This window comes from Phlebotomus papatasi, chromosome 2 (genome assembly GCF_024763615.1).
Source record: "Phlebotomus papatasi isolate M1 chromosome 2, Ppap_2.1, whole genome shotgun sequence".
In the NCBI taxonomy this organism is placed as follows: Eukaryota; Metazoa; Arthropoda; class Insecta; order Diptera; family Psychodidae; genus Phlebotomus; species Phlebotomus papatasi.
This window is the reverse complement of record NC_077223.1, coordinates 62,692,927-62,706,678: the sequence shown is the minus strand read 5'-3', so window position 1 is coordinate 62,706,678 and position 13,752 is coordinate 62,692,927. Positions and strand designations below refer to the sequence as shown.

General features: G+C 33.4%; 2 protein-coding genes across 2 annotated transcripts in view; one reads left to right on the top strand and one right to left on the bottom strand.

Moving 5' to 3' along the window:
* Positions 1 to 1,038: 1,038 nt before the first annotated feature.
* LOC129801008 (organic cation transporter protein-like) lies at positions 1,039 to 2,817 on the bottom strand. The gene is made up of 3 exons (XM_055845761.1): positions 2,166 to 2,817; positions 1,313 to 2,109; positions 1,039 to 1,204 (listed from the first exon to the last, which is right to left on the bottom strand). The coding sequence occupies exons 1-3, from the start codon at positions 2,815 to 2,817 to the stop codon at positions 1,061 to 1,063; spliced, it is 1,593 nt and encodes a 530-aa protein (XP_055701736.1). The 3' UTR covers positions 1,039 to 1,060.
* A 9,693-nt stretch (positions 2,818 to 12,510) lies between these two features.
* The window catches only part of LOC129801138 (protein CBFA2T1), a 78,538-nt gene continuing 77,296 nt past the window's right edge, over positions 12,511 to 13,752 (top strand). Inside the window, exon 1 of the mRNA XM_055845903.1 lies at positions 12,511 to 12,811. The gene's annotated coding sequence lies outside the window, so the exon portion shown is untranslated. The remainder of the gene's footprint in view (positions 12,812 to 13,752) is intronic.

Here is a 13,752-nt window from a genome sequence, read left to right as displayed (position 1 = left end):
TGAAAATCAACTTTAAATAAATTCAAATTTTGGGGGGGTAATGGGAGTGGAGATGGATATTTTGGCAAAACAAAGTGCTCACAGAGGTGTCAGTCAATCAATCAATCGTCGCTCGATTATCGGAAATTAAATTAAGAGTCGACTGCAGTGGCACTTTTGGCCTCAACAATAGGCACCACGCTTATGATTTTGCTTCTGACGTGGAAATAATTGCATTTAGACAGAAGAACATTTTTGGAATATTTCCCCTTTGGCTCAATTGCGCTTGGTTTTGGCTGATGAATGAATTGGCTATGCGGGGGTTGCGGATTACCGGGGCCTATTCAGAATATTAAGGAAAAGGGGCTGCAGAGTTGAGCAGACTTTGCTAAATACTTGAATTCGTAATTTAGCGAAATTTGAAATTTCACGAATTTACGCATCCGAAACCGTTGTAAAACGACTAGAGCGTTTTATGGTTTAATAGTTCAATTAAAGCGGTCTTCAGACTAGAGGTTTAGCCTAGTTCCCGAAAGTCTCAAAATCCTAAATAGCAACCAATTTAATTTGTTTTTCACATTCAAATAGTTTATTTCTTCTTAATAATCTACTTCTAAGTCAAAATTTTCCAAAAAGTTTCAACTGATAAGAAATTAGAGAAGTTAAGCCTTATGGCTAAGCATTAGATCTGAAACCCGTATAAGTCTAATCAGTCTAATCATTTCTATAATGAGTAGGATCCAACAGAAAATTAGGATGAAGCTTGCAACCAATTCGACAATTCATTACCCAGTCGACGGTCAAATCCACAAGTTCCCATCTTTTATTCCTCTAACGCGCCCAAACCCTTACTCATGGGCGGGTCCACAAGGTTCCTTGTGCTTTTGGTCTTGATTTCTGTTTCATCACTAAACCTCTTTAATATTAGTTAAGTTTAATATTTAAAACAAACATTTAGAACTTACCGGTTGACTTACTAGTTTGAGCCTTTGAGACTTCTTTTAGTGTTCAAGCAATAAGATGAAACATTTTAATCATTAACACAGGATTAATTTATAATTTGTTTACTGATAACAGCGTTCTATCTTCTTCCGATATCTTCAGCCTCTTGAATGGTGTCTGGGAGTGTTTTTCTGTGAGTTTCAGGTGCAAAAAGTATTAATATTCCTGCAGGAAGGGCTGCACAAGCGAATAGAATCATCGGCAGTGATTCAAAATACTTTCCCTAAAAAAAAAGAGAAGTTTGAAGAACTTTAGAACTAAGAAAATAAAAATTAAAACTCATGATCCTTTTTACCAGTAAAACAGTATAGGGGGCTAAAGTTGGTCCCACCTTTCCGATCATCCCACAAACTGACACTAGGGTATGCCTAAGTTCTGTTGGAAAGAGTTCAGTCGTGTAGACATAAACTGCAATGTAAGACATTGTAGCAAGGCATTTGCTTATGAGGAACACTACCAGTTGTGCAGCCTCAGGTGCATTTTGAAGAAAAATGTAGGCTATACAACAGACACTACTAAGGGTAAGACTAACTAAGAGAACTTTTCGTCTTCCAATCTTTTCCATAAGAATGCAAGATAGTGCTCCACCTGGAATCTCCGTCAAGCAGTTCAGGATGTAATTTACATACTTATTTCCAGCTACAGAAACTGAGTTCATGGTTAGGCCATAGTAAACAAAACCTATAGATATCCAGCAGAAGCAGCAGTTGAGGATCCTTAATAGAAGAATTTTGGATTTGAACACTAACATCAGACGATATTCGTTGGAATCTCTTTCTTTTTCGTGCAGTTTTTCGCTCTTGTTTAGATAATATTCTTTCTGTAGGGCTTGGGTAAGCATAGCTTTAGCTTCGGGTGTCAATTCGCTCTTGTTCATTTTCACAGCGGATTCTATGATTTTAGCTGCATCCCTAGTGCGGTTCATGCTTTGTAGCCATCTGACACTTTCAGGAATGATCCAGTGGTAGATTACGAATATGAAAGTAGGGGCATAGGCTACCTGTAGTAAAAGTCTCCAGTCTCTCGTAACCATTGCCAAAAGGCCTAAGAGAGCCTCACCCAAAGCAAAAAAGGCAGTAATGAAGAAGGCCCCGAGAAATCTTCTTTCCGGACAAAGAAGTTCCATCCCTAAATAAATAATTTATTGTTATCAATAAAAATATCGCAAATTCATTAGCTATTACCGAGAATAAATGCAGAATTGAAAGCTCCCACGCTTAGAGCTGGTTCCAGAAATTCAAAAACCATGAACATTTGGTAAGAGGTTGAAAAGGATCGTATAATACCAAGTAGCGCAGCAAAGAAGCAACTTAAAATAAAGACCGTTCGTCTTCCAAATCTATCTGATATGTAACCAGAAAGGGCTAGCCCTACAACTTGTCCGACATTATTAATGCTACCATCTAGGGAGAGCTTCCATTCTTCACTGCACCCTAGATCCCATTCACTGAGGATGGTCGTCTCGTCATCTTGATATACAAAATCTGAACAATCTTCTACTTTGTTGTGATCAAAGAGATCGACTTGACACTGATCCTCAACTGTTCCATTGGGGATATGCTGGAACTTCTGGCACATGGAGAACCTATCCCCATCTATTGGGGTAGTGAAATTCAGAAAAGTAGCATGAAGATTAGGATTGTCTGGATCGCATTCAGCAATCCGACACCGATAATCAAGATCACCAGCTGTGAAGACGAAAGCCAGACTATACATTGCGGTCAAGGTTACCGGAATACAGATCAAGAGGTAGTTCAACAACTGATATTTCCCAAAAGGTCCGATCTGCTGGATCAAGAGATCCAGGTCAAACTCTTCATTTGTATTAACAGACATTTTGAAACTATATTCACTAATACTATTTTTTTTTCTTTTTTTCACAAGCTTCTTCTCTCGAAGTGATGCAGTTCAATCCTGCTGAACAACTGATAACTCTCGCAAAGATAGTCGCTTGATTGGGTCAATTGTTCTCGAAAGAGATAGCACCTGTCTTACGAAGGTGATAAAAATGGCATAAATTCAAGGCATTGTAAAAGACATTAAAAATGTTAGTGAAATTTATTTTACTAATCCGAAAATTTCATTAAACTAAATAAAGTTTATTTCTACCAATTATTTCAAAATATTCTAAACGCTTTTGTAGGTTGAATGAAACTATAAATTTGTATAAATTGAAAGTTTTTGTGAAAAATCTAATTAAAAGTTTCACCTAAACCCTAATGTACATTTTTGTAATCTGTCGTAGAATTTGAGGCGATAAGTAAATTACCTATAATTAAAAATTTAATTCTTTGTTGTTATGCTGCTTAATTAAGATTGTCAAATATTAGTGAGTGTTGAGACAAAATATTGCTCACACACGAATAAGATGTGTTTTTAATTCAGAATCAGTTTATTTATTTTTTAACATTTATTTAAATTGCTTATTATTTTCCGGTTCTAATTTCCATATTTTCACGTTAGTGACTTATTTCTTTTTCATTATAATACCTTTAAGTATTTAGTACGAAAGTCAGGGTTAAATTGCAATTGATTGAGAGTCAAAAAAATACAAATGATTTCGAATTAATATTATGATTTGATTTATAAGTCTGTGTCTGTTACATGAAATACAGGACATATATTTCAATGATTTTTTTTTGGTTTTTTTTAAATGTATTTCGGAAAACACTTGTTAGGTAGTATGCTAAAAGGGGTCCCGGTCAAATCCTGAACGCCAAAATCCCGAAAGCTAAAATCCCGAAAGCTAAAATCCCGAATTAGCCAAAATCCCGAAAGCCAAAATCCTGAATGGGCCAAAATCCCGAAAGCCAAAATCCCGAATGGGCCAAAATCCCGAAAGCCAAAATCCCGAATTCTTAAAAGTGTCATAGGTACTCCCATGATTACACCTGCGCTTGCTAAAGGCAAAGGGAAATCTTCTGTGTCTTAGGAAATTATTCTAAACATTTTCCTCCACATAATTTCACCCCTTTCAGGATTTTGGCTTTCGGGATTTTGGCCTTTTCGAGATTTTGGCATTCGGGATTTTGGCTTTCGGGATTTTGGCTGCCACCGTGCTAAAAGATACTCTGCTGTAAAATAAAAAATATTTTTCGTTTTTGTGTTATATTAATTATTTATAAATTCAATCAGGCTGTAGAGATTTTATTTTTGGATTTTTTGTCCTATTTAGGATTTTGGAGTTTCGGAATTTTGGTGTTCAGAATTTCGGCTTTAGGGGTTTTTGACGTTCGGGATATTGGCCAGGATCGATTACAATAGTGACAATGACCGACTTAATACTACAATTTAGTGCAAAAATAATTTCTAGTCACTTTTTATTTTTTACTAGACTTTTTAAATATTTTCCGATCACATCGAACTTCAAATTTACTGTCCAAAAATTTTGACTTGAATTATATTAAATTTAAAATGTGTAAAGTATAATTCTGTTGTCGTTTTGCTGATTTTCTTCTGAAGATATTGTGAAGAATTGCATCATTTTATACTGGATCTAGGCCTAAGGCTTAGCCATATCGTCGGTTCCAAACAAGACTATTGTAAGTCTAAAATGTAAACTTTACAGGAGATAGGGTTTAAAGTTTGGCAGCTAAAATTTAATTTTATTAATATCACTGCAATTATATTTTCAGCTTTTGAAACCATTTTATCATACTTACACATAGAATATTTTCTGGTTAACGTTACTTTTAAGTTATTTACAGCAAAATTTTGGGCAAAATTACTCGATATGGCACGCTGATTTTCAGTGTTTTTCTTGTAACTTTTGCGGGAATATCTTAATTAACATAACATTTTGTGGGAATGTAGATCTAAGGTTTCTGCATCCAATGATACTATCTTTTTTATACTATTGTAAGTGTATAGAATTTCCATTGATTGGAGATCTCTTAAAAATAAGAGACAAAAGACGGTTGGATTTTGAACACGCATGGAGGGAGAGAGAAAGAGGAAAAAGTGGTGAATGAGATCAGCTGGAAAGAAAATAGGGGAATAAGGGGAACGAGTATGGGAATTACGTAAGACTTGATTTTGCAAAGAGACGTGAGGAGAAAAAGTTATAAGTTTATTTTGTGAATTATAAATTAAATATTAGTTCAAACTACAGAAAAATTTACGTGACGTAGAGTTAAACGTGTTCAGTGTAATCTAAGAGGAGAATACTTGTAAATAAAATAATTGGTGAAGGTGAAAAGTGTGTTTCACTGCCTCAGTGGATTTGGTGAGGGGCATTTGGCGGTCATCGAGGAAACGTCTTCTGGAAAATCCAGCCGCCTACGTTCCGGATCACTGTTGAAGACATTTACTAAAGGAATATATATTTCCAGGTACGTGAATATCACAAACGGTAGAAGGAAGCCCAAGAAACACACAGTCCCTGACAGATTTATAACACCACAATATATTTATAGGTAAACTGGGCAGGAAGAAGAGGGTATTAGATATCACAGAATCCTATCACAGAGAAATTATTGTTTATCACAGGTAATTCTCCACAGTAAGTAAACTTACAATAGTCTTCTTTGGAGCCGGCGATATGGCTTAACTTTTCTAAATTTTTATCAGACAAGATTTCTTGGAAAAATTCTGAATTTGGATTGGTATATACTAAATGATCCATTCGATTTTAAAAAACTATAACTGTTTGTTATGATTTCGAGACGTTCAGAAACTCGACTAAATCTCCTGTCTGAAACTCGTATTACCTGCCAGATTTCTTCTTATTTTAATCATTCAATGCGTATTTTTCCCACTTCCAGATTCTCGCCAAAATTCTACTCAAGGAACACTTTAATGACAAACGCACAATAACTTTTGTTTGTAAACATGTTTTCAAAATATCCTATGAGAATGAGCGAGATGACTATATCTAGATCTCATTCACTCTCACTGAAATGTCAAAAACATCTTTAATAAACAAAAGTTATTGTGCGTCGGGCATAAAAGTTTAAAAGAGTTTAAAAGTAGAAAAAATATACTAATGAGAAGTATGAGATTTTTTTTTCAATAAAGAAATAATCAAGTAAATATTTTTAAAAATGAGAAAAATCAAAAAGGTAAAGAAGGGGTGGTTTCGTTTATATGTTGGGAAAAACATTAACTATAAAGAAACCTAAGTAAGGGCTGTTCCTCGGAATCAACATTTTTATTTTTTACCTTAAATAAAAATAAAAGACATAGTTTTCTTGAATACATCTTATATTCATATTGCAGAGGACTTAATCTAAAATATTTTTGCCATACTGCTCGACAGTCCTCTATTTTAAGTTTCTATTTGAATTTGTTGTACTTTCCTTTATTAACATAGTCTTAAAACCGCAATGTTTTATTTTAATAGATAACATCTGAGTTAGAAATTATAACTGCGTCCAGAACACAGTATCTCTTGAATAGTTATCCTCATATATTTCCTCTTCGGAAACTGAAGCAATAAGGCAAAAAAATCTTTGTCCTAAGAGTGAATACATTTATGTCATTGGTGTGGTCAAACGCAGATTTATTTTCTCTCATGGCTCATGCCATGTCCAAGGAAAACTCTGTGGCTAAAGCTCCAAAAGTGGATATTTGAGAAATATCCCAAGCACTAGTGGTAGGGCCTCTATTCTGAGCCTTGAGAGTGGGCGAAGCATCATTTTAGTGAAATGTTTGATTTTGACAAATGTTTTACCTATCAAAATCCATTTTGTGGGGATGAATTTTCCCTGCTTTTGTGTCTTCCTCTCCTGTGAGTGATTTTGAGCTTTTGGGGGTTTGGGTTTGATGGCCTTTGAGAATATTCCTGGTGGGGAGAGCAGCTTTTATGGGGATGGGAAAATGAGCACCAGGTGAATTCTAATTCAAATTGTTGCCCCACTCCAACATTACGGAGAGTCTTGAACGTCTATATCATTTTTTTAAAATAACTTTTGAGACATTCTCACCTTTAAATCCAGTTTGAATATTTGAATTTGGCGTTAATTTTGTTTCAGAAATTGCCCTTTGGAAAATCCTTACAATGTGTTCAGTTAGTTTTTCGGAGAATTTTTGGGAGGTTTCACCCACGAATTTTCCCTCATTCACTCTCTATGTTTGTCGACGAAGGAGTGCCTGTTGTGATTTTTCAAACGCCAACAACAGACGAGAATGATTAAGTTGTCTTACACAGTGTTGGAACATACTCTCGAGACACTGTATATGGGAATGGAGAAGAAATTTCCCCAGCTTGGGGAATTATAGACGAAAGATATATGGTAAAACAGAATTCGCGGAGTGCTCGATTGATACTTCACAGCATTCTTAATGTTACTTACTCTAAATGGTTCATTAATCATTTGAAAATCAATTCTGCATTTCTGAAGGAAGGTAATGATCAAGAAACTACTCTTTAGTGAAATCCTTAAATCTTTGAGTTTTGCCTATAAAGAAGGGTAAGACCATTTGGGGGAAGTTAAGTTGCTTTGAAAACGTTATTTCTTTACGTAACTTTAAAGGAAGCTGGACCTGGCCATAATTCAACTTCCAGAGTTTTTTAGAATTATGCAAAAGACAGCGTTTTCGATATAGTCCCAGATAAATGTAGCCGCAACTTCCTCTAATTCAATTTAAATAATATAAATTTAATTATACAGAAGTCTAATTATTTACAAAACCGATTTATTAACAGCTGACCAATTCACATTTATTCAAAATTTAAAAATCTTAATTTATCTTAATTTGTGACCTTGAAAACTGTTGAAATTGCCGAAAGAGAATATCCACGAAATTGTCTAAGACACCTTTACATCATTTTCGAAAATCAAAAACATCTTTGAAAGAGAGGGCCAAGAGCAAAAATAACACAATGATTTATAAGATGTTAAGTATAGCTTATTACGATAAACTTAAGTCAATATCTTACACCGTTTGTCCTCTAAGCTATATTAGTTTTGATAAAAAAAAGATAATTTGAACAAAATAAATCAATTTATCGGTAGTCTATGTATCGACTACTCGCTAAGAACCGCTATAGTTAAATTAAAAATTTCAAGACTTTTAGAATTCCAAATGAGACCAAATCGATTAAGAAGTAGGTCGTCTATCTATGGACGTAGGTATCTTTGTATGTAATATTTACCTTAACTATCTACATGTAAAATACATACGAAATCAAAAGAAACGCTTAATCCAAAAAGAAATTCTTAATGAAACAGATGCCATTTATATCGCCGCATTGGACTGAGATTGAATTATTCAAAAATCACATTTTAGGACAACTCAATCTCAATCTTCCGTGTAAGTAGCATCATTGAGACTACACCGAATTCAGGTAATTTGCAACCGAATTTGGCCAATCACAACCGATTTTATGACTACTCAATCTCAATCCAATGCGGCAGTGTTAATGTCTCATTGTTTTGAGGATAAGGCCAGCTTCAGACTGGAGGTTTAACCCAGTTTCCGAAGGTCTCAAAAATCTTAATAATAAGCTCTTTAATTGATTTTTCAAAATCTAATGAATCATTTGCCCTTAATATTCAATCCTAAACAACAATTTTCTAAAAAATTATGTTTGATGAGGAATTAGAGGAGTTAAGCCAGATAGCTAATCCTTAGGTCTGAAGCCCATATAAGAGCCGGGGAAAAGGATAAAACGTCTCTAGTTAGTGTTGTAATCACCGAAAATCGGAAGTCTTTATATCTTACTCAGGTAACAAGTAGAACAGAAGCGAATGTGTGATCCCGGACTCAAATCCTCATTTGGTCACCTGAAAATTTTTTTTTGGATTTAAATGAGTTCAAGTTACATCCAGTGAGCTTCATTGCACTTGATTCCACGAATCATGAGACTTAACATTTCGTTTAAACAATAATAAATCAAAATGGAATACCAAGATCTTTCAGTAAAGGCAATCTTGGCCACGTGGATTAAAAAATCAAATCTCAGAGTTATTTAAGTCCGATTTTGAAAAAATCAAAGATCGAAAAATTTTCTGGTCGTAGCGGTTGTAGGGTTAAAAGAATGAAATATTGACCGATTTGGTTTTCGAGGTAATATCCGAAACTTGGATAAATCATTGCACTTGTTTTCGTAATTAATTAATGGTTTTTGTTTTTAATATGAAGACTGTGGTTGAATAAATGAGACAAAGTTCTGGTTTGGCTTCTAGTCCACGCACACTTAAATGAAGAACTAAAAAATACACGGAAGTAATTTTCCGTAGAACATAGAAAAATAAATGATTAGCAAATTATTTAGAAGTATAAGATTAATATATGAAGTCAAATGCGATCGATTGTGCATGATGCTTTCTCTATGAAGTCGAGCAAAGAAATAATACTTATATGTAATATAGCAATGAAGAAGGGAGTGTTACAATATTGAAAAATTATATTTCAGCGTCAACTATTCTCATCATTTATCGATCGTTATTGAAAATGTTATCCAAGTTAAGATTTATCAGCTCAATTGGGCAATCCTCTGAAATTCCTGCCACATTGCAGAACACTCTCTCCCTCTCAGGATCTGGAATACCATCCACAGAAACCCCTCGATCGAGAGGGTGTCCAGGTGAAACCAGACTAGGGCTGCTGTCCGTGGCTCGTGCCTCTTCTTTTTTTTTACTGTACATCTGCGCCTTCTGCAGCCAAATTGCATGGCACCTGCAGACCATTGTGCGTGTGTTAAGCGGGACAATTTGTGCGCCCCTTTTTTCTTGGCCGGTGAAAGGTGCTCTCGACGGCTGAGACGCGATCGCGAGTATTTCCTGGGCCATGTGCTCCATGGCACGTGGCGTCCAGGAGCAATTAAAGAGGAAGTGTCTTGCTCAGTTCCAAGATATACGAGACAAATTGAAGAGAGGAATGGACTGGTGCAGAAGAAATTGGATATTTTACACCATACTTTGGTAATAAATTCAATTTTAATTTCAAATCGATTCATGTCACTTCCAATTAACAAAACAAACTGGTTGGAGACTTCTTGAACTGTGAGTTTCTCCTGTTTTAAGCAATTGCATAAAATTTTAACAAATTTTGGCAAAAATTTATTCCGTATATTTTTAAAGTAAATAAAATTTTATTGACTACTCTCTGTAGATCTTTGATGTTCTCAACAATTTCAGAGTAAAGCTATAAATTTTACTCTAATATATATAAAAAATAAGGATTAAATAAACAGGTTTTAGCGTTAAATTTTTGTAGAGAAAATTCCAAAAACCGACAAGTGCTTGTGTTTATTTAGGCATAATCTTAAAGCTATTCTATATGTTTTATGATCTTAGAATTCGTGTACGAAATTTATAGAAAATATTTAAGCATATTTAAGGTATGTTATAGGAGCATTTATAGGATTTTTTCAGGTTATTAACAGCGTTTAAATGGTGTTTTTTGTGCATGATGTTAGGGGCATTTAGTAAACTTTTTATTTTTAGGAAGACTTAGGAGTAATTGGGGTAAAATGTAACAAATCAACAATATCCAAATCTGTCATAATTTTCAAGACAAAATAAAGAAAAGCTTAAAATTTTTACCATTAACAGAGAGTTTATACTACGCTCCTTAATGGTACAGAATTTCAAGAAAAATTACAATTTTGACGCCTTTTATAGAAAACTTTTTCTAAGATAACAAATCAATTTTAAACATTTGTTTTTCAAAAATTTAAGCATTGTGAGTATTTCTAGAATCATTTAAATCTGCTGCACATAGGGTAAAATGAGGTAATTTGGAACCATTTACAATTTGGGACATTCGAGATTTTTTCACTGTTTCAGATTAGCAAAGAGAAAACAAAGACCGCAAAATAGAAGAAAAAGACGTTTCAGAAGAAAAGGAACAGATTTATTTCTTTTGAATCTCTAAAACAGTGAGAAAATCCCAAATGTTCCAAATTGTAAATGGTTGCAAATTATCCCATTTTACCATACAACTCCGTAAAATTCATCAGAAAATACGAGACAAAAAGTGAAAAATTTTGTTTTTAAATGAAATTTACTTTCCCCATTACGTTTCCAGTTCGCCTTTGTTGTCTGTTCTACTTTCCTTTAATTAGGGAAGACATTTTTCTTGAAACACAATTTTGTTTGATAATTCTTATTCAGAAAAGCCTATCTAAATACATATGTTCTACTCGAGAAGTGCAGGGTTCCTATTTATAGGCGACATGACTTTAATAGTGGAATAAAAACACTTACACTGAGAAAAATAGTAGTCCCGGTACACTTTTTTCGTTATAACGGTAACATTTTTAGACATAAAAATATATCAACATGTTTTCATATTAATTTTACACATTTTTAGGGGAAAAATTAATATGAAAAAAGGTAATTTTAAATCTCAATACACACAAAAAGGTTATTTGTTATTTACACCGATTTTCGATCAAAACTGTACGGTAAAATTACCAATTCCGTAGAGTTATTTTCACATTTTCGTATTTCAGTTAGTATGCATTTAGAAATTTAATTAAGAGGATTTAAATAAAAAATAAGATTAAACTTATTACGGATAAACTTTTAACTAAACATTATTCGACGTAGAAAACTTCATCATGATATGTGTTCCATATAATAAAAATTCTCTTCTGATCAATTCCAGTTGGAAAGACTCAAAACCTAAAATCAAGTGTATTTGAAAAACTCAATAAGCTTTTTTTGGTAAAAAGTTTGCTAGAACAATGCAGAATAAATGTTTTTATTTTGACTTTTTTGAATTATTTTTTTCGCAAAGTCAGAATGGTATAAATGTAATTTATTTATTGTTGTCGACTTAAAAAATATGGTCCCATAAAAATATGCAGAGTTCTATTTTAATCAATTTTATTAACAACAAAGTAGTTTTCAGTTATTTTCAATTTTTTGGTTACTTTGACAATTTTTTCCTGAAAAATAAGTTTAAGTTTAAAACTTTATTGTAGTTTCCGTTATTTTTCTAACTTCTCGGAGATTTTTTCCGAAATTTCCGGACAACGATACCCGTAGTATAGGTACCTATACATAGTTATAAAAAATGATCTTCAGCCGTAATTTCAGAAGAATATTTTAGGTATATCAATGTGTTTCGAATATTCTTGAAATTTGTCGGAGACTTTTTTTTTATAAAGTTTCCGGAATTTATTTTTACTATCAAAAATATAGTTCTAGACCTAGATATTAAAAATATTTATAAGTGATTATGTGAAAAATAGAATCGTGTTTAGCAACAACGGAAGTCGTGTTCAGTATTCTTCTAATATCTCGGAGAATATTTTTCCGATATTTTCGGAATTTATTAAGATCATTAGTTAATGATATAAACATACATACAACATCCCATTGCTTCTATGGAATTATTCGATTGCTTTCTACTAGTCATAGACTATGCTTCAGCAGAGGAAGTGTCCACAAGTGCAGTTCTCAAGGATCTTCCTTAGTTCTTCGAATTCTGCATTTTTAAGATAATTCTCAATGGTTTAACCACTTCTTGCACATGCGCTCTCACGTGAGAGAGACTACGAGAGAATTGGGAGAAAAAAGAGAGGCTAAAGCAACAACATAAGCACTTCCTATATGTTTATTCTATGAGTTTGTCAGTTCAGTTTGGAGACTCGAGTCGTTTGGTCGTGTTTTTGGTGCTTGCGACCGAATCGTATAATACTTTGCCTCATTCTCTTGGTACATGAGGCTGGGACATTTTTAAACAATTTTCAAAAATAACAGGAATATTTTCTCACGGGTGAAGTGTTGCATTTTCCCTCAGTGAAGTTTTCCATTGGGCAAAAAAAATTCTATAAATTTATTTGGAATTTTCTGTTGATATATTGAGTACTTTGCCGTGTCATTTGCTTCCTTCAGCCGCATCAATTCATCCGGCTCAACGGGATTGCTCAAAGGTAAATAGTAAACCTTTCTGTAAACTGCAATTAAACTTGACTAAATTTGAGAAGGTTGTAATCATGTTTACAAAATAATTATGAAGTAAAACCTCTCTCATGTTAAATTTATTTATGAATTTTGAATTTACGATGAAAATTCCTCTTGCATGGTAAAATTTAAGTGGGGGGTTGACGAGTGGCGTGGGAAAATTCTCAGATATCTCCAGTTAGGGTGGTAAAATTGCATAGAATTGCCACTAGTAAATCGTCAATTACACTGTAAATGTTTAAACAAGGTATGTGGTAAAATGGGAAATCACATTTATGTGCGCACACAGACTCAAAATTATTTATCGAATGTGATTTGTGTGCAGAGGAAAATACCAAATAAGTGGCTGTTTCTCATATGAGAGACAACTAAGGGAAAATTGTAGAAAATTGCCGTGTCGTGTGTCTCAAATACCCTGATTTAGGATTGTACAAGACTAAGGGTTGGAAAGTTTCAAGAAATATTTAAGAAATTGAAAGAGTCAAACGTTCTAGATTTTTGCAAAGAACTATTTTGTCTTTGCCACTTATTTAAATTTTATTTTAAGAGAAAAAAGTAAGTAAAGATAAAAAACCCACCTATTAAAATATAATTATAACTCTTTTTCGATGTAAAATTTCATATCGACTGAAGTATATGCTTAAGTGTTTTCGTTTTAAAAATATACTTCAGTCAAGAAGATTTTCGTGTGACAAAGTTCATATGGAACATCAACTAGAAATATGCCTAACAGTGTTTCATGAAGACATGTGCGTGCATCATACGTCAAAAAAAAATTAACATCAAAAAATATTAATAAAGAAAATGATAAATTAAAAAAAAAACGAAAAATTGCAAAACCTATTCATTTTGGGATTTGAAAGAGTTATTTTCAGTCTTAAAACGAGTTATTTTCAATCTTAAAAAGAGT